At 45.9% G+C, this 21,704-nt stretch overlaps 1 protein-coding gene across 2 annotated transcripts in view; it reads right to left on the bottom strand.

The window, feature by feature from the left end:
• PLXNA3 (plexin A3) overlaps positions 1 to 21,704 on the bottom strand; it is a 314,146-nt gene that overhangs the window by 119,865 nt on the left and 172,577 nt on the right. For both annotated transcript variants that reach the window (XM_029610331.1, XM_029610339.1), the window contains exons 7-9: positions 21,198 to 21,357; positions 20,461 to 20,560; positions 14,942 to 15,056 (exon numbers count right to left, since the gene is read on the bottom strand). In XM_029610331.1, coding sequence (XP_029466191.1) covers positions 14,942 to 15,056; positions 20,461 to 20,560; positions 21,198 to 21,357 — 375 coding nt within the window. The remainder of the gene's footprint in view (positions 1 to 14,941; positions 15,057 to 20,460; positions 20,561 to 21,197; positions 21,358 to 21,704) is intronic.

Here is a 21,704-nt window from a genome sequence, read left to right as displayed (position 1 = left end):
TCATGGCTGTAACCCTTTCATCTCCCCCAGTGGCAGGGTGTTACCACCACCATGGAATATCCTTGATACAGCAGAGAACATATTAACATATCATAGGAAATGATGGCAGATAAAAGACCCAAATGGTCCATCCAGTCTGCCCAGCAAGTTGTTTAGGGTAGTGCAGGTTACTCCAATGTCTTTCTGTTAAGAGTGGAAGTCTCCAAGAATCTTGGATGGCTCCCTACGTGTCTCTCGTTGGGCACAGTCGATAAAGTATTGATTGCTCAGTCATGTATTTTCTCAGGATACAATTTGCAAATTCCATATCCACTGCTCTCAATTAAGTCTTGTGTGAAAGGGCACTCCCATAAGAAAAGGAGGTTTCTTATGCTCTGCAGCCCCTCAGCTCATGGCTCAGACCTTGCACTTGTATCTTTGTCAAAAGGCCAAGCAGCTCCACACTTCCACAGAACAGGTACAGTGTAGGAGACTCACCTGTCTTTTTCCTCAGGCTGGAATCCATGAGTGCACAGTGTTAAAAGAGCTGCCTTTTCTGTATTGCAGTGCAGTGTTTATAGGCCCTTCTGTGGCATGCTCTTGCTGCACTGTCTCCCCTCTGGCTGTTTCCGCCTGCCAGTTTAATCAGCTCAGTGGATAATTAGTGATATATGCTAATGCAAGGCTTCCAGGGGAAACCTGGAGTTTCATTGCTTCCTGATTATAGCGAGATCGCCTGCCCTGACAATCCATGGGAAATGAACCTGTGGCTGTCTGCATCACCCAGGATAAGATGCTGCCGTTCCCCAGGCCATCACTGGTATCCTAGGACTTGGATTGCTAAGTGCCCTCTTTTTGGCTAAGGTCTGACCTTTGAGCTGAGGATATATTCCTCTTATTCTTTTGGCTGATACTAAGAATCTACTAATATAGCAGGAAGTAATGCCCTGCCCCCAAACTCCACTGGGATTTTCCAGGTAGGAGGGTTAAATCTCCAGCTAAATAAAAAGTATTTGGTGTGTGTGTGTGTGTGTGTAACTTGCACTGCTGCTGCTTGTGTTGTTCCTATTCTGTGCTAAGACAATATGAATGAGGGAAGCTTGTACTGATGTGGCCTGTGCTGTACCTGCTCTGTGGTGGGACAGTGGGGGCATGTGTGTATGTGTGTGTGTGTGGGGGGGGGGGGGAACTCTGCACTGCTGCTCTCTGTGTTGTACCTGGTTTGTGGTACGGCACTGTGTATGTGTAAAGGAAGCTTGTACAACTGCTATGCATGCTGTACCTGTTTTGTGAATAAACAAAGGACTTTATTTGTAAGGCATTCAGTTTGGCGACTTTCACATGCCCTGAAACTCTGGAGAGAAAGAAAAACTCAAACTAAAATTTAAAAAAACAGTATGAAGGGGGTGTTATAGAAAAGAAAATCAGAATAATAAAAAAAATGGAGGCTGAAGCTTCAGACCCAGCTAAATAAGTTCAATAACCTCACATCACCAGTGAAATCCATTCCAAAGAGAGGAGACTGTGCAATAGCAATAAATAAAAGGTGTATATTAAAATTCCACTCAGCCAGTACTGAAAGATGCATGGCCGTGAATTAAATGCTCTTTCCTGAAAGCAGAGACCCAGCAGCTTTAATCAATCATCACCCTCCCCCCGCTGAACCCACCCAAGTCTGAGGGACCCAAGCTGTACCAACTCCATCCACTTCGGAACCATTAATTAGCAACAAGAAACATCCGGTAAAGATCAGAGGCATCCCGGCAAGGGTCAGAGATTCCTTTTATTTTTCCCCTCAAGGTTATTCTCAGTGGGATGTTTTGGCGAGGGCTGGGACACTTCCAGAAAGGCAGGGGGCTGGCGACAGGGCACACAGGTGGGAGGAGGATAACTAGCGGATGGGGGAGTCATGGGAAATAGGTAATAGAAGGGATCACACAGGATCCAACAGATCCTCAGCTCAGTCACTGCGCTGTCAGTTAGCACTGAAAGTCACGAGGATTAGATGATATAGGATAATAAAAAAAACTGCTCCCTCATCTCCTTCCCACCTCCCCTGCCAGGTTCAAAAATCAAAAGGAGGGTAAGGGAGACAAGAGAGATTATGGAAAATAAAAGAACAACCAGGAAAAGGAAAACACATCCCGAACTCTGTTGTCTATTTCTACTCTAGCCAGTTAAAAAAAAAAAAAAATTGATATCTAAGAAACGAAGAGAGAGAAAGCACACACACAAATAACTCTGCCCACCCCACCCGAAAAATACATTTTTCAGTCATTTCCCCATATTTATTTATTTATTTGGAGTTTTTTATATACCGACAACTGTTTGCACATTGTATCGGTTTACAGTTAACTTAGAACAGATAGGCAAAGGCCTTTACACGGAACGGGAACTATAGTTAACAGCGAAAACAAGAAACAATTACTATAATACGGATAACTAGTTTACAGAAAGGTAACAAGTAATACTCAGAGAACAAAGTCACGAAAAATTTCAGCTGACAATCATGTGGAGGGATTGGCGGACGGGTAGGCCTGGAGAAAAAGCCAGGTTTTTAGTTTCTTTTTTAATTTAGGGGTGGATGTCTCAGTGCGCAGATCTGTGGGAAGGGAGTTCCAAAGGGTGGGGCCGGCGAGGGAGAGGGCCCTCTTCATAGTGGAGATCAGTTTGTAGGGTTTAATAAAGGGAGTGCGGAGAGCTCCTTGGAGGGCAGGACGGGTGGGTCTTGTGGAGGAGCGAGGCTGGAAAGGGGGGATGAGGGATAGTGTTTTGAACAGGATGCGTGATTGGATGGGTAGCCAGTGGAGCTCGATGAGGGTTGGTGTGATGTGGTCTCTTTTTCTAGAGTTAGTGAGAACACGTGCTGCGGAATTTTGCAAAAGCTGCAAAGGTTTGGTGTGGTTGGAGGGAAGGCCGAGGAGGAGGGCATTGCAATAATCGAGTTTGGAGAAAATGATAGACTGGAGTACAGTACGAAAGTCTGAGAAGTGCAAAAGGGGTCTGAGTTTTTTGATAGTTTGTAGCTTGAAGTAGCAGTCACTTAAAAGAGATTTGATGTCATATCATTAGAATCTACGAGACAGAGATGAAAACCTCACTCGCCAACAGAACCCACCACAGCTAACGCTGGTTTATACTTTCTTCTTTCTCTTCCTATTTAGACTTCCCAAAGGCTCTATATATAATGTCCTAGTCAGATATGTCCCAGTAATCCTGACCAGGATCCATTTGTGCTTCCTACAAGCTCAGTTCTGTTTATACTCCACCCCAGACTTTGGGGATAACACCACCAAGCTGTCAGGGGTCAGAGATTCAGGGTCCTCGTGCATGCATACACACGCACACACACACACATACACACAAAGGAAACTTGTGAGCAAGTGCACTGATTGTAAGCCGCACAGTATGTATGTGTTAATTTTCTTAGTTCAATCTCAAGCTTTGCTTCCAATTTCTGAAACACACCGGGACACTACAATCTATAATTTTTTTTTTTATCTCCAGTGAGGATTTTTTTCTGAGCAGGGAGGGGGTCCAACAAAAGGGAAAGAGAGGGAGGATCCAGCCTTCATCCCTCCAATAAACTCCTGGGAGCGGCCATCTTTCTGGCAAAGTGTGATATCGCACTAGAAGTATCTGTAATATCACACGTTAGTATGGCTGCACTTGCTACTATGAAAATAAAATTCTGGCTAAAATTTTAAAATCACATTTTAAGCATGGTGCTGGTTCTTCATTTTCTTCTGAAATTCTCAATGGGTGGGGGAAAGGTACAGAGGGAAGGAAGCATGCTGCCCTACCCTTAACACTCACTCAGGGTTAACCCCCTTGGTCACTTGGAAGATCTGGCCAAATATTGCAAGGCCCCACCTGCCCCTGGAACATGTGCCCCTACACTGGCTACTTCTGACCCACCAACTGGTTCCTGCTTGCCTCTGGGGAAGTACCTTGACTCAAACTATACTAGGATTGCCAACTGGCTCCAAAGTTTCAGGACAGGTTGATCCCGTTCTGATTTTACCCCATTGCATGCTGGGACTTATTCTGATTTCCCTATTGCATTCTCTAAGAAAAGCAAGACTATAAGTATCTGCATGCAGGGGAGTAAAACCAGGACTGGATCAAACTGTCCTGAAAATCTGGAGCCAGTTGACAACCCTAAGCTATACCCTGGTGATTTCTAGGGACACTATGACCACCACAAAATCCAATGGTCACAAATCCCAGAAAGGATACCTACAGAACCAAAAGTAAAAATTCTGGGCTTACCCAATGATTCACTTCTGTGAATCATTGGTCTGATTTACTAATGTTTTTCTCCCATTCTGTGTCTATGGGCAAAATGCTTAGTAAATGAGGCCCTACACAGGCACAGAATGGGAGAAAACCCTTAGTAAATCAGGCATTATGTGGTTTATTTATTTAAAACATTACTAAAATGCTTCCCAGGCCACCCAAAACAGTGTACAAATTTTAAAACAAATAAAGTGAATATATAAAAAACAGCATAAATAAAAATAAATATTATAACTAATAAAACACATACATAATAAAAACAGTTACACAAACATAAAACACCCAACAGCACAAAATAAAAGACAATAAACATTCAACATAACTGATCTGGATTAAAACAGCACTAGGACATCTCAGGTCAAAATAAACATCCAGTTTGACCAAGGGTCACTCATACCCACCATAACACCTTCTAGGAAACAGCCATGTGTAATGGAAGTAGACTCTTATGCTGTGATGAGGTTGGCAAAGCCTAGTAGGTGAACTTACTAGGCCCACGCTGACAGCTGGCAGACACACCCTGAGCTGGGACAGAGCCGGGACTTCACCTGTGCCAGCCCTGTTCCCCGCAGGTTGAGCCTTTGGGTTCCAGGGGCTGGCAGGACTTAGGCAATGGTCTCACAGGGCAATGAAGAGAGAGTACAGGCTCGAGCTAAGGTCAGGGCAGGCAGCAATCAGAGAATCACCAGGTACAGGCTAAGGGTCGGGGCAGGCAGCAAGAAGAGCGTAGTCCAGGTCCAAATATGTGGTCAGAGGCAGACAGCAGGCAAGAGAGTGATCTGTGTCTGAAGCAGTGGTCAGAGGAAGGCGAACAGAGGCAAAAAATGCGTCAGGCAACAAGACAAGGAAGCGAGGAGCAAGACATTGCACAGGAGAATGCAACACGCACAGATAGGCAGGAGGATCTGTTGCTGAGGCTTCTGCTGATGCTCCAGTAGTGCTTCAAATAAGGAGACTTGATGATGTCTTTTGGAAGTGCTGCGGCCCTTTTCCCACCGTGGGGCCTTTAAGAGGCAGGAACAGGCATGCACCTAAGGCAGCATCAGGAGCGGGCAGACCTTGGCAGTGCCTGGGCATCGCCATTCCGGGGTGAGTGTAGCCAGTCGCAGGGCCATCCCGCAGTCGGCCAAACGTAACAGTACCCTCCCTCCTAAGCCCCCCTCCCCAGGCCTCTAGGCCTAGGCTTCTGGAGGTAGCATTGATAGAATTCTTTGAGCATCTGAGTGGCTTGAAGGTTCACTGCAGACTCCCATGAATTTTCCTTGGGCCCAAAACTTTTTCAGGAGATAAAATATTTGAGTCAGTTCCAGCATTTCCTTGAGTCCAGAGTCTCCTGTACCTCGAATTCAGTGTCCACCTCGTGGAAGATGTTGTGTATTCTCAGCATAGGTGGCAATTTCAATTGGTCAGCCACGGCCCCTACCTGCCGTACAATGGGGAATGGTCCTATAAATCTGAGTGAGAACTTGGTTGTGGGCATTTTAAGTCACAAGTTTTGAGTGCTCAGTCATACTAGATCTCCAGGTTGAAACTGTGGTGCTGGTCATTGCCTCTTTTCCGCCTGTTTTTTGAATTGGCTAGCCACCATGGTAAGCAGTTGGTGGGTTTTCTGCCATAGGTCTCTGAGATCTCGATTTATAGCACTGGCCGCAGGGCAGGATACTAAGAGCAGGACTGGAAAAAGTACCCTGGGGTGCTTACCATAAACTATCTGGAATGGTGAAGAGCCGGTAGAACTTCTTATTTGATTATTATGGCTGAATTTTGCTCAAGGAAGGAAAGTAGCCCGGTCATCCTGTCACTCGTTGACATACAATGTCAGAAAATACTGGAGGATCTGGTCGACCCTTTCCATCTGCCCATTATCTTGCGGGTATGCTGATGTGAAGTTCAATGTGATTTCAAATTTTTTACAGAGACTTCTCAAAAATCGAGCTGTAAATTGAATGCTCCTGTTCAAGAGAATGTGAGATGGTAGTCCATGGAGATGAAAGGTAAACTGCACATAGAGGAGGGCCAGTTCCAGTGTGGCTGGAAAACCAGGGAGTGGTGTGAAGTGAGCCATCTCAGAAAATTGATGTACTACAACCCATATCATGGTAAGGCCATTTAAAAGACGGAGGTCCGTGACAAAATCAGTGGCAGGTGGGTCCAGGGATCCTTAGGGATTGGCAATGAGGGGTAACAGCCCCCAAAGGTGAGCATGAGATCTCATGCTTGGCGCAAATGGGGCAGGATTCCATGTGGCTTTTTATGTCTGTCTTTTTCGGGGGCCACCAGTAGTAGCAAAGGATGAATTTGAGGGTTCTGATGACCCCCCAGGGTGTTCAGCCAAACGCGAGTCATGGGTCCATTTGAATACTTTCTCTCAGAGTCTTTTGGGAACTGCCATTTTCCCGAGTGGTTCAGAGACTGCTGATGCGGCAACTGTTCTTGCTGGGTCTATATATAATGTGGCAAGGGGGCTCCAGAACGTCTTCAGTCTGAAAGAAGCGAGAGAGCCATTGGTCCATTGGTTCTTCTCCATGGATCGGTAGCTTAGTTTGAAGTCAAAGTGGATGAAGAACAGTGACCAATCGGCCTGTCGAGGGTTGAGGTGTACAGCCTGTTGCAGGTGTTCCAGATTCTTATGAGCTGGTGTAAATGGTGATCAGATGTCTGGCTTCTTCTAAGAGGTAGCACCACTCTTCTAACACAAGTTTTACAGCCAGGAGCTCCCAGTCCCCGATCGTATACATTTTCTCTGCAAGTGTGAATTTCCTGGAGATCTAGGAACATGGCAAGAGGGTCCCTTGGTCATTGTATTGCATGAGGACAGCCCCACCCCAAGGGCAGAGGTATCTACCTCCAAGTCGAAGGGCCCAGGAGGGTTTGGATGACTTAGGCAAGGCTTTTGTGTGAATTCCTGTTTTAGACACTGGAAGGACTGGATGGCTTCTTCTGACCAGTGCTTAGTGTCCGTGCCCTTCTTGGTAAGTGTGGTAAATGCATAATACCTGGATAAGAGAATACCTGGGTGCAGAATGGCTGGGGCCAGTCCAGGATGGCCTTTTCCTTTGTGGGGTCCATGCAAAACCCATCCCGAGAAATGCTGTACCCCAAAAATGGGAGCTCATTCTGCTCAAAAGTGCATTTTTCTAGCTTTGCATACAGGTGATGTTCCCGCAGCCTTTGTAGCACTTGCGTGATGTGCTCTCGATGTTGAGCCAATGATTGAGAAAAGATGAGAATGTCATCTAGGTACATTACCATGTGTGAATGCAAAATATCCTGAAATATTTCATTAACCATTGCTGGAAGACTGCAAGGGCATTACATAGTCCAAACAGTACCAAATTACCATCTGTCCCAGTCCCTCAGTATGAATCAGGGATTTTTCAGTGGCAATGCAGACAGGTACCAGCATATGTGGAGAGGAAGTTATCCAGCCTAGGGTTGCTTCTGAACCAACCCTAGGTGTGGGGAGTTTCCTGACTTCTCTGGGTAACAATTAGCAAAGTGACTCTGGCCAGCACAATACAGGCAGAGTGCAATTTGTCTCTTCCTCTGTTTCTTCTCTTCAGAGAGCTTCAAGTGACCCAAATGCATGGGCTCCTCTGCGGGAGGCATCAGTTCTGGGCTCGGCATGGGTGACACAGGATATTGGAAGTGGGGAGCCAACAGGATGGGCCACCAGGAAGCCCTGCACTCTTGAGCCAGCTCTTGAAACCTGATATCCATGCAAATGGCCAGGGCAATCATACCATCTAAGGTGAAAGGAATATCACGGCTGGCCAGCTCATTCTTAATCCGGCCTGACAATCCCTGCCAAACGATGGCTGTCTGGCTATCTTCATTCTATTGGAGCTCTGAAGCCAGGGAATTAAATTGTATGGCATATTCCCCAACTTTGTGTACACTCTGGGGAATGCATAGTAGTAATGCAGCTGTGGAGAAGGCATGGCCCGGCTCTTTGAAGATCAAGTGGAATTGCTGGAGAATGCTGTCTAGACTCTGCAGGATCGGGTCATCACATTCCCATAATGGGGAAGCCCAGGCAAGAGCAGTTCCACCCATTAAGGAGAGCAAATACGTCACCTTAGACCAATCGGACAGAAATAGGGCTGACTGAAGCTCAAAGTGCATGCAGCACTGATTTATAAAGCCCTTGCATTCCTTTGGATCCCCAAGGTATCTGGTAGGCGGTGGCAGGTGCAGTATGAGTCCTGGGAGATGGGCTGGCTCGGGTGGAGGTGGAGCCACAGGGGCCTGAATCGGTGCTGGAAGCTGAGCCTGCATGGTGTCCATTCTTACAGCTAAATTCTCAAACAGCCTGGTCACTTGGTCCAGGCTAGTATTGGGCCATGCCTGGAACAGCCTGAAGCATGAATGAGCCCACCAAGTCCATATCCTCAGCAATCTTGTAGTAGAAGTGGATTTTTGTGCTGTGGTGTTGTTGGCACAGCCTAGAAGGTGAATCCATTAGGCCCTTGCCGACAGCTGGTGAATGTGCCTTGGGCTGGGACTTCACCTGTACCAGCCCCATTCCCCACAGGTTGAGCCCTTGGGTTTCAGGGCCGGCAGGACCTAGGTGATGGTGCCACAGGGCAATAATGAAGATAGAGTCCAGGGTCAAGCTGAGGTCAGGGCAGGCAGCAATTGGAGAATCACTGGGTACAAGCTAAGGGTTGGGGCAGGCAATGAGAAGAGCATAATCCAGGTCTGGGGTAGTGTTCAGAAGCAGGCGGCAGGCAAGAGAGTGATCCGTGTCTGAAGCAGTACTCAAAGATAGGCAAACTGTTACGATCATGGACCCTTGGCCGGCTGAGACAGTGGATGGTAAGCTGTGGAGGACCACAGCAAGCGTTACAGCTGAGAGGCGGTACGGAAGAGACTCGGATGAGGCTTCACCACTGGAAGTCCGAGGTCCCCCCAGGAGGAGCCCATAGGGACCCGGACCTTTTGGACTTAGGTGGGATCCTATGCGACCAAGGATCCGGGCTGCGGCCGAAGAGATGGACGAAGGACAGCTGGGCCCAGGAAGCTGAAGAGTCTTCACCCTCGGAAGCCCGTGGTTCCCCCGGGAGGAGCCCGTGAGAGCCCGAGCCGCTGGGACTTAGGAGAGTCCTCTGGGCCAATGAGTACCGGATACCTGAGGAGATGAAGAAGCCGAAGTCGGAGTCCAAGAGCGAAGCCGGGTCAGAAGCCAGAAGTCAGAGATCCAAACCAAAGCCAGGGACGGAAGCAGAAGACGGAGTCGAGGGACAGAGCCGGGTCAGAAGCCAGAGGACAGAAGAAAATACCAAGCCAGGAACGGAAGCTGGAGACGAAGTCGTGGTAAGCCTGAGTCGGAAGCCAGAAGTCAGACGTCAATACCAAAACCAAAGGGCGAAAGCTGAAGACAAGTCAGGATACAAGCCGGGTCGGATTCCAGAAGACAGAAGAAGCAATCCAGGGACTACAGCAGCAACTAGAGACTCAGACAGACTGAGGAACCTCGTTGCAAGGCGAGGTGCTATTGCAGCTGCTGGGTTTAAATGACCCGGCAGCGTCTGATGTCATGAGGGGGTGTTCCCGGGTTTTCCTGCGCTGGCCCCTTTAAGAAAGGCCCTAGCACACGTGTGCGTGCCTAGGGGGCGGGGCTAGCTGCAGATCGGTGTCGGTGTCTCCCTTGCAGGGAGAACGCCACAGAGGGCTGCGTCTTCGGCCCTGGAGGCCGGGGGAAGGCATTCCTGCGGCCGGACCGGCCACGCGGTGAGTGCAGGTCCCGGGGCATGCCCCGGGACCGTAACACAAACAGAGGCAAGACAACGAGGCAGGGCAACAAGACACGGAAGCAAGGAGCAAGACAAGGCACAGGAGAAAGCTACTCGCACTGCTAGGCAGGAGGACCTGTTGCTGAGGCATCTGCTGATGGGCTGGAGGCGCTTCAAATAGGGAGGCTCGATGACATCATTCAGAGGCACCACAGCCCTTTTCTTGCCACGGGGCCTTTAAGAAGGCAGGAACTGGCACGCAGTCGGCCACACGTGACACCAGGTTATTTTTTTACCAACTTACAAAAATGAAGATAGTTTTGTTCCTGCCTGATATCCACAGGAAGTTTGTTCCACAACGTGGAAGCAACTATTGAGAAGACCCTGGCAAGTATCTTTGTTCTCCCAACTTCCTTAACCATAGGTAAAGATAACAAGGCTCCTTGAGTAAAATGCAGTTGATGATGGGGAGAATGCCATCCCAATTTGTTCCTCAAATGCATGGGCCCATTACCTCGTAAAACTTGAACTGTAAGCGACGGGATCTTAAAATGCTTCTATGAGCCTACCCGGAGTCAATGTAACGAACATAATAAAAGTAAAGATGAGGAGTCCCTAGGACATCCCAAAATTGGTCTTGCTACTGAATTCTTGACCCGCTGCAGCCTGCACACCGGTGAGACCAATATTCAGGCCATTACAGTAGTTCAGAGAGAATAAAACAAGAATCTGAAACACTGTCCTTAATGATTTACAATTAAAAAAGGATGAAGTTTCCAAATGGATCATGACTTAAAGAAGGCAGTACAAACAACATGGGCTACCTGAGTCTCCGGTCTACAAACAGAAACCTGAGAACCCCCCCCAGAATCTTTTATTGGGGATGATTAAAAAAAAGGAGGTACAATGAACTGGGGAAACGATTTATTTATTTATTGAATATTTGTATACCGCACATCAATATTTCTAGGCGGTTCCCAAGATTACATTCATTGAAATATAAAACAATATAATAAAACCAACAATGATTAAAAACAAAGCAGATTAAAACAAGACATAAAAAAAACAATAAAAACCAAGTGATCTCAACACACTCACAGCTATCTGCACATCCTTCCGCAATGCAATTCATTTTCTGCTGCCAAAACCTTAGCAGAAATACATAAAATCATAAAACCAAAATAAAAACCAATATAAAACCTGCTTGAGTCTATTTAAATGCCACTGCCCATAAAAGCATTCACTCTGAAAGCAGATTAAAAACAAAGGCAGATAACAAGCAGGGGAAAGGAATTACCTCAGAACACTGGCTTCCTAACCAATAAATAAGGCATAATGTTAACAAATTCCCAGAACACTGCAATGCCACACTTCCTGGAGGAAACTAGGAGGAACAGGAAGTTAATGCCTCCATTTTGAGTTAATGTAGCCGGCTGAACGCCTTCAGTCCTGACTGATACACAGGGAAGCCTCCAGGCTTCCAGGGTTTACAGAACCTTGCATGAGACAGGATAACACTTGCAAGGTATCTTAAAAGTTTGCAATGGGAGGGAGTCCTCACTTGGGAAGATAAAAGTCCCAGGAGTACAACAGGGAATCTTAACAGGCATATAAAACCCTATTTCACCACATGCTCACTGTAGCAAACTTCACTGTAACCCAACATTTCAAGAAAAGCCCTCTCCCCCTTTTCCTTCCCCCCCTTCTCTGGTTATGGATACAAAGAGCAAACCGGCAACATTTCTAGGGACACATTTAAGTTTTGGGCCAAAGTAGGACAAAATCAGCCTGCAGGTCAGTTTGCTTGCAGTTCTGAAATGGCGTGGCGTTCAATCTTGTGACAAAGTGGTTAAGAAAGCTAATGATACACTCGAGTGCCTAAAGAGAGGTATCACGGGTGGAAAGAAGAAAGTAATATCACCCCTTTGCAGGTCTCTGAATGAGATCCCACCCCAAGTGAGGTGCTCAGTTCTGGAGACCACATCTACGAAAGGACATTGATAGGTAGAAGGAACTGAAGAGAGGGCCAAAAAATGGTGCATGATCTGCACCATAAGCCATACACAGAGAGAGGGAAGGAGCCTAAGATGCACTCTCTAAAGAAAGAAGGGGAAAGGGAGCTGCCCGAATGTTTGTATCCTACCACAAATTTTCCCTAGAGCAATATGATCAAGGACAAGGGTTCATTGTATGAAGGGTGGGAGGCTCAAAAGGAATGTGAGAAGACACTTTTTCTCCGAGAGGATGATGGACACCCAGGGACAGACGCCTAGCAGAGGTTAAAAGGGCCAAAAGAGTGGCAGAAATCAAGCATGCAGGGGATGGACACAGAGAGGCCTTAGTGGTGGAGGGAGAAGGCCCCAGATTGTGTAAGTCCTGTGAGAGCACAGTGGGCAGACACAGATGGGCAGATTGGGAGGGTCAAGTGGTCTTTACCTGTTGACATCTTCTGTTTCTATGACCAAAGATGTAATTTCCTGCTGGAAGGGAACATAATTTCCTGGTGCATTTTGGCTCAGAGCTTGAATTTAGCACGTTGGAACAAAAGACCTGTAATTGTTTTCTGAACATGTGTGTTTGCTTTTGCATAATTTTTTTCCTTTCCTGAAGTTGCAGAAAATTAAATCCCGGGGCCAAAAGACGCAGTTTCAAAACTGTGCAAGCAAACTGACCTGAGGGTTCTTTGCACAAAAAAAACCAACCTTAAAATCTGACCCTTAAGTCCTTTGCCCCCGTCCTTTTATTTTATAGCAAAGCAGAAACGGCATACCAAGCAAAACATACTAAAGAACAAATCCTCAGTCAAAGCTATGTGCTCCAATGTGGCACTCCACAGAAACATTAAACCTTTTTCTTTTCAAATAAACGACCCTGCAAAAATCAATATAAAAAGGACTTTGGATACCTTCCAAACTGCTTCATCCATTCATGATCCCTCTGAACCCATCAAGGATCTTCGGCCCTGCTCTCCCAGCTCCCTCATCTGTTGACACGCCACTCACAGGGAAGGCAGCAGGGGATTCTATCCCTTTTTCACATCGCTGGAGAGGCGCTTATGGGGTGCAACCACATTCAGGACTTACAGCCCCCTCCCTGCCACACCTCCCTTGCCCAACTGAGCTACCACACACACACACACACACACACACACACAAAAGTCAGCGAGAGATGGAGAAAGGAGATTGTGACTAGAAACAGCATGTTGGCAGCTAAGGCCCGTGAAGCCTAACTAGTCCCTGCCTAGTTTACTTCCTGGCTTTCCTTTCACTTCTTCACAGCTAGGGATCCTCTGCCCTTATCCCTGGCTTTTCTGAATTATGGTACTCGTTTTGCCTCAAGGAAACCCAAAAAAAAAAAAAAAAAATTTAAATAAAAAAGGTGAGATAAGTACAGACGACACAAGTGAGTGGAAAATTGTTTGTATAATACACGTCGAGAGTATACCAACTCTTCGTATGTTCTAGTTTCCAGGGTCAGAAAACCGCACGGCTCATATGCACCAACAAACACGGTCCAAATTAAGACCTCAGTAATAATAATTACTCGGAAATGTAAAGACAAGTTGTATTAACGTAAGTGCAGCGATCGGCTATCGCCTATATCAGAAAGATGCTCAGAAAGGCTCGTGTGAGGTGCTGAGAGAGAAGGAAGCACAGTGGGAGTAGGGGATGGGAGAGGAGCAGGAAAGCAGTAATGTAAAGTGAAAAAGTTATAAGCCAATGTAACCCCCTAGCATGGCCATGCTCCGCCTTTCTCCGGGCGAACTGTTTGAATAAAGGTGAAAAAAGGGGGCATTCTTATAGATTGCGTTATTAAACGTAAGATTGCAGACCTGAGTAGAAACAGCTAGGCAGAACCGCAGGAAAGAAGCAAACTAAAAATGGGGGGTGTCGGGAGGAGGAAGGGAAGACATTTAATATTTTACACATAGGTGATGCAGATCCCCACAGTAACGCGCAGAACATTTTATTTCATTTATACACAGTTCCACACAGTCTTGATTTATGTAGTTGTTTTTTTTTTTTTAGCTTCTTGTGTCCTCTTTCTCCACATAGCTATTTCTATTCATGTTTGCGGCCTTTTGTTTAATAACATACAGAACTATGTCTTCTTTATCTATGTCTTTCTCTTCCCAATAATTATTGCTAAGCTCTTAATTTTTTTGTTGAAATCTGTATGAACCTTGCCTTTTTTTAATCTCTAGAATTAAATATATATGAAGCGTCGGCATGCCCTCCTCTGACTTTAACTGTCATGTATTATACAACCGCTTTTTCCACTTGGGTATTACTCTGCCCCTCCTCCACCTCCCCCTGAAAGGCCGTTCCATGTATCCGCCACCTTTACTGTGCAGAAATATTTCCTAATGTTACTCCTGAGTCTAACCTACTTTGAACCTCGTATCATGACCCTTGTTCTAGAACTTCCTTTCCATGGAAAAATGTTTGCTTCTTGTGCATTATTTACACCTTTGACATATTTGAATGCCTCTATCATCTTTTTCTTCTCTTGTAGGGGACACGTATTTAGGTCCTTAAATCTCATCTCATAGGATTTTTTTGCACCATGTCGGTAGCCTGTCCATATCCTTTCGAAGGTGCGGCCTCCAGAAGTGGATGAAGTACTCTAGATGAGGTATCGCCAATGACCTGTACAGAGGCATTAGCAGCGGGTGCCCAATTTTATCTCAATCGCCCCCCCCCCCCCCAAAAAAAAACAACCCTCCGTAAACCACAAAAAGTCAGCTTCTGCACAAAAGCACAGGCTGGATGCAAGGCCTCTCTCTCTCCTTCCCCTGCTTCAGGAGCCTCTGATCTCCCACTGTCTCTTAAGCTTTCCCCTCCCAGACGTCCATCCCCAGATCTTCCTCTCCCCACTCCACCACTATCTGGCTTCAGTCTAGCACAGTACCCAATAGCCTCACTTACCTCAGTGGTGTTGACCCGTCCCTCCACGAAGGAGCATTCAGCTGGGTTATTGGTGCAGACATGCCGGTACTTACACCAGTGACAGGAGTAAGGGCTGCTCACGCAGGAGAGGCATCTGAGGGAGAAGAGAGCAGAAAGAGGATTGAGAGGGGAAACCGTGTTGGGGGTCCTCTAATGGAGGAGCTTGCAAATGCAGAAAAGTATTTTGAAGATCATTTATAAAAGTCCTCAAAAAAACTCAAACCTCTATTACTCCACCATGATTACCGCACAGTACTCCAATCCCTCATACTATCCAAGCTGGACTCCTGTAACTCCCTCCTCCTCGGACTGCCCGCCTCCACCACAAAACCTCTTCAGCTACTCCAAAACGCCGCAGCCAGATCCCTCACAAACACCAACCGTTCCTCACACATCACCCCAATTCTAAAAGAACTACACTGGCTCCCCATATCACACAGATCACAATACAAAATTCTCACCATACTTCACAAAACCATCAACCAAAGTCCCTCCCCAACTACACCACAGCCAGAAAAACCTGCGATCCCAAAACACAGGCCTCCTTATCATACCCCATACAAAACTTGCGCACCTTACCTCCACCAGACAACACACCTTCTCTGTAGCTGGTCCCACCCTCTGGAACAAGCTACCTTCCCAACTCAGACTGGAACCCTCCACCCAATCATTCAAAAAGCAATTGAAAACATGGCTATTCCAAAAAGCCTACCAACACGCTACCTAACTCCACCCCTCTCCCCTCATCCCCCAGCTCCCTCCCCAATTCACCTTATCCTTCCAGCTAAATCAGGTACACGTCACGCTGTATATACTCTATCTGTTGTTTCTACATTGTTATTGCATATACTGATTCCGCCAATCAGATACCCTAGCCCAGTTCCATAACTTAAATTTACAATAACCATCCTTTAATACCTACCTTTCACAATAGACTAAAACTAAATCCAAAAAAACCAGAAATAGTCCACCTCTCATCAATTACAGATTCATCCATAGGTCCCCCCCCTCAATTAGTATTTAACGGTATCACTATCCCCATCTCCAAATCTGCAAAAAATTTAGGTATAACCATTAATTCAGATCTTTCATTAAAACAACACATATCCATAATTACCAGAAATTCATTTTATAAGCTTCAACTCTTGAAACGGCTTCGTCCTCTACTTTTCTTTCACGATTTTCGGACTATACTTCAATCACTCATCTTTTCGGGGCTTGACTACTGTAATTCTCTTTATATAGGTCTCCCAGATAACACACTTCACTCACTTCAACTGATCCAAAACACAGCAGCACGTATCTTAACAAACTCTTCCATAAAAAATCACATCACTCCTATACTTCAATCATTACATTGGTTACCAATTAAATACAGAATACAATTCAAGATCCTGTCCATTATACACTCTCTCATCTACACTCCTAATTCAATTACCTTATGTTCCATTCTCCGGATTTACAAACCCACCAGACATCTAAGATCACTGGACAAAAACCTCTTAGACATCCCATCACCACAACAGGCCCGTCTTGACATCACCAGAAAAAGATCATTCTCTGTCATTGGACCAATCTTATGGAATGCATTACCAGACTCTTTAAGATCCATATCCAACTCCAGATACTTCAAAAAAATCCCTAAAAACACATTTATTTCAATCTGCTTTCCATATATCACACACTAAATAACATAACTACTTCTCCATCACACAGGGCACAACATTATTATATATTGATTTATTTTTTATGTAAACTATTCATTGTTTTAGATTTTTATTTTTATTATATATTTTTGTAATTTTGAGCTTTTATAATTTGATAATCTTTATGTTCTTTTAAATTTAAATCTTTATTTACATTTGTTTTTTTATTTAGTTATGTAAACCGTTTTGATTAAACACTGTTTGTAAAGATGGTATACAAACACTTTTAAATAAATAAAATAAAAATACCTTTATCTTTGTTTAACTGTTCTATCACCAAGGCTTATTGATAGATGTTTAATGTTTCCCACTAAAGTTAATGTTACAAAGTATAAATAGTACGACCTCCAGTCATACTATTACATTGTTATAATGTGAACCAATGTGATGTACGCCAATGAATGTCAGTATATAAAAGCAAATAAAATAAAAAAATAAAGTACCAGTAATGCCTATAGTGCTGCATGAACAAAGGGAAACACAAAAGCGTTGTGCATATGTCTCTGCTGAGAAGAGCTTATAAATCAGTCTTTTTTTTCCCCTCTACCGAAGCTTCCCCAATCTATTTTTGATGCTGATCACTACTCAGGAATCAGGCGTTGCTGAAAAAGCAGTGCCTGGTTCAGGCTAGCCCTCGCCTAGGGGATGTGAGCACTACTTTCAAGAGTAGCAGCAACCTGGGATCAGGAATGGAAGCTGGATGAAGCAGGACAGGACAGAGCACCATCAACTGAAATTATCCAGTAATACAGCAGTGCTCTCAGTGTGAGGCGCCAGTGCTGGGAGTATAACTCGTGTCTCCAAACCTCTGCAGTGCCCCCAACTCTAGGAACACAACCCAGGGAAGAGAATAGAACCCTCGAGTCTCCTGATCTCTGCAACCCTTCCAGCAAGAGCCAGGGCTGGGAATGGAGCCCAGACCTCCTGACCTCTGCAGCATTCTTAGCCCAAGCAGCAGGAGCTGGAGCCAGGAATGGAACCCAGAGACCCTGAGATGCACTATTTTGAGTTTTACAGGTGGGGGTTTAAGGCAGGAGCTGCAGTTAACACAGGCTTGCACTGGTTACAAAACCCTTTTTGTTTCCCTGTTCTGCACTGCCTCCTCCTACCCTATGTCAGCAGTCTCGCTCCCTACCCAGAGAAGTCTCACAGACCGCTCAATAGCGTAGAAAAGTCATGGAGTTATATTACAGGTTATGCCAACCCAAGTAAGGGGGCTCCCTCCCCATCCCTCTACCCCCTCCCAACACACAAAAAAAAGGGTGGATAAGGGATGCGTGACCCAGTGAGACTGCAGGCTACGGGATAGTCAGGTTGGCACCAGCGGGTGACAACTCCCCAGAAAACAACCGGGTCATTGCGGGCAGCGCCATGGGAATCTAGAAGGCCGGAAGTTTGGACAACAGTCTCGCTTGTTTTGGTAACTTGTTAGGTTATTTAAAAGACTGGGGAATCAATATGTGTTTGCCTGGCTAAATCTGGCATTTTCCCAACAAGTGCAAGGATTGGAAAATCCCGAGGCGCTGATCACCCCTGACTTAGCTGGTTAAGTATTTAGCCAGCTAAGTCAGGGGCAGCTTGAGGGCATTCTGGGCAGAGCAAATTCATGCGGCTAAGTATCCAGCTAGCTATATAATTCTAGGATTTTCTTTTTATCACCACTTAACCAAATATATTTTGAATATATCCAGTTAAGTGGCAAGTAATGTAGGTACACATACCCAAACAACATTAAAACCTAACCGGTTATAGTCAAGCATAGCCGGTTAGGTTTTAAAGTCATCCAGCTTCCTGTAGGCAAGTATATTCATTGGGACGTTTATCCTGCTAACTTTAAATGGATAACTTGTCCACTTGCCAACTTGCTGAATATTAGGTCTTTGGATGTAAATGTTGGGCGTGGGCACTAGGTGTTGCAATTTATGTGCTCATTTACCCAGACTGGAAGAGAATCAATAAAGCAGACAGACAAAAAAAAAAATAAAAAATCCAACTTGGATGAGGACCCACTACAAGCAGCCCGACTTCTATGGCTGGCAGCTGGGAGGTATCCTGGGCAGACCGGATGGTCCGATTGATCTTTTTCTGCCATCATCTACTCTATGTTATGTTACCTCAAATAGCTCATTTTATTGACTCTGTTTTCCCGTGAGAAAGGAATGAGCAAGCGACTACAAGACTGTTCTGCCTGAAGTGGTTTAACAACAACCCCCCTACCTCCCGAAAGAAAATGTGGAGAAATACAAATATGTACACATACATATATATATATATATGCACATACACACACACACACACACACAGAGAGTTCTGGAACCACGTGACTATTTTTATCATAAAAGGAAATACTGCACAGAAACCCACCCCCACCCCCACCCAGGAAGCATTCTGACATTCCTCACTGCCTGTGTGAATCTGCAGGCCGGGGGCGGGAGGTGGCATGGCAAGCTCCTTTCAGACAAGCCGTGGCAGTTTTAAAACAGGAAGGTGAAGGCTTTTTTTTTCCCATGTGTATATATAAAAGACCCTGGCACCGCTGCATCCGCAGCCGATGGGAAAAGCATTGTCGCATTGTTTATTTCCTGGCGAAAAGAAGAGAATGAACAAACTCCCCTTCCCCTCCCCCCCCCCACCGCCTGCTCCCTCCCTCACCCCCCCCCCCCTTCCACAAACTGTCCCCTCTTTCCATGGAGACCCCTGGCGATCTGCTCACAAAAGAGAGCCAAATCTTTTCCCACAAGACTACTCTAAACAGGAAGGCTAAGAGCCTGGCTTAATTCACAAGCAGGTAGAGAGGAGAGGAGAAGGCTAGCATGCCACACGGTCACCATGGCAACCATTAAGCAAAATGGCCATCTCCAGCTCCCTGAAGAATGGCTGCTGCTGTGTGGCAAGGGGGAGAGGGGGGCGGCTGCCTACTGGTGGCAAGAACAGTTGATTAGAAAATGTGTTACCCCCTGCTAGTGTCTAAAGAGAGGCAGGCCAGCACGGCACCTAGCACAATTAATCTGTGCTGAGAGCCGATGGAAGCTGTCCTGTCACTAGGTTCCTGAGGAGCACCATGATGCATGGTGCAGAGCTTCTCTTGCTCCCCTTAATTGATCAATTTAGCTCTGTTTGGTACTGGAGAGTCCTCTTTCATGGAATGAAGAGCGTAAGCCCTCATATAAATCCGAGTATGCTTTGGAATCGCACTGCACTGCCAATGACTGCCTGCCTTGCGAACAAAACCTGGTAACCAACCTTCCCCCCTCCTGTTCCTATTTTTAGTTTTCCCCTGTCCTCTCTATTTTCATGGACCTCAAGTTCCCTGCCTGCCATCTCTCCCTTTCCATCCCCCCCTCCCCACTCCCACCCCCATCTCCCTGAACGACCATGGTTCTCATGATTTTTTTTATCAATAGCCATTCTTCTTATTTCCCACCTGCATCCTTTCAAAAGGAGACAAGAAAAAAAAAACTACAAAGTTTGAAAATCAGGCTCCCCTTCCCTTCCCTCTTATGGCTTTCCCTTTGCAAAAAAAAAAATCCACAGCAGGCATGAAATTCAAAGTTATTGTGATGACTTTCTGATTTTTTTTTTTTTTTTTTAACATCTTGGCTACTGAAGAGATATAATGGAATGCAAAGCTCAGGATGTGTTTGGAAAGTTGAATACAGTGCAATGAAACCGTACAGACAGATCTACCCCATTCTTAACTGCCGTCTGTGCCACTGAGACCTCCCGCCTCCCACCCCGGAGGAAAGGCACTAAGCTGAGAATGAAGGGCCAAGTAGCGGGAGGAACGCTTACGACTGAAGGACGCTGCAGTTGTAGAAGACGAAGTAGGTGCTGGCAAACTTCATACCCGTCTCTTGGGATTTCAGGTATAATTTGACAGCCCGTACATCACCTGTAATAAAAAGAAAAAAAAAGCCACATTACCACAGAGGAGATGCTAATTACACCTTCCAGCAGACTAAAAGAAATGGTGACCTCACACGGAATCACTTCATTAACTTAACCAACAAAATTATCGCCCACCTTGTGGGGATAGCAGGGGAGTGCTGCAGGGCAGGAATGAGGGTACACTGGCAGAGCTGTGTGCGAGTCTGAATGCCTCATGTAAGCCTAATGTAAAATATCTCCATTTCCAATCCTCCCAAAACAAAATGAAAATGCTCTTTCTAGTTCAGTGACAGATAATATGACATATCTCCTTGCTGATGCATGCTCCATGGGCTTCTAATAATACAAATGGCATTCTCTTTCTGAGCTGTAATTCTATTTTCGCTCTTATAATTTATTTAATTTTAACAGCTCCTGATGTGCAGCCTGCAGAAAGGGAAAGAAAAGGAAGAGCAGAGAGCATAGAGCAGATAAGGCAAGGAGGGCAACAGCTAGAAACGAGGAAAGCCCTCAGGTTTGGGGAGAGGAGAGAAAAGAGGGGATGGAGGAAGATACGGTCAACCAACCCTCCTCCCTCCTTCTCCACCACATACACACACACCCCTACCCAGAATATCCCACTGCAACGGTCCAGTGCTCACCATATCCACCCGCCGTGACAGTCGGAGGGGCATCTCGCTGGGAAGGCAAGAAGCAGCGGATCTCCCCACTGTCCAGCAGTGCCTCGCTCTCGCCAATGTCTTCAAAAGAGCAAGTTACCCCCACCGACAGGTCGGGAATGTTCTCCACCGAAAGCGTGAGCTGCAGAAAGCGACAGGGGCAAAACAGCATGCTCAGGAGGCCCTAACAATACATTCCCATGCTCCCCTACATCGCAAGTAATTTGTAAAATTTCTATAATTTTTCTGAAGTTGTTTCCTGCAATTCCCCTGTCCGCCTCCAGGAGCAGCCATGTTCCAAATGTCAGAGAATCACCTCATATAGCCTGGGTGTGATTGGGTTATGCGGCATGTGTGTGTAATGCCATTTGTGACATCACAGCCACCACAGACCAACCAGATTCAATGGAAGGGGGAAGATGGCCACTGACAAGAAATTTGGGGCAACCTTTTTCTTTTTTCTCTTCAAGCCTGCTCATGACAGAATAT

Source organism: Rhinatrema bivittatum, chromosome 1 (assembly GCF_901001135.1).
Source record: "Rhinatrema bivittatum chromosome 1, aRhiBiv1.1, whole genome shotgun sequence".
NCBI lineage: Eukaryota > Metazoa > Chordata > Amphibia > Gymnophiona > Rhinatrematidae > Rhinatrema > Rhinatrema bivittatum.
Note: the sequence above shows the minus strand (reverse complement) of the source record. Positions and strands in the feature narration are given on the sequence as shown.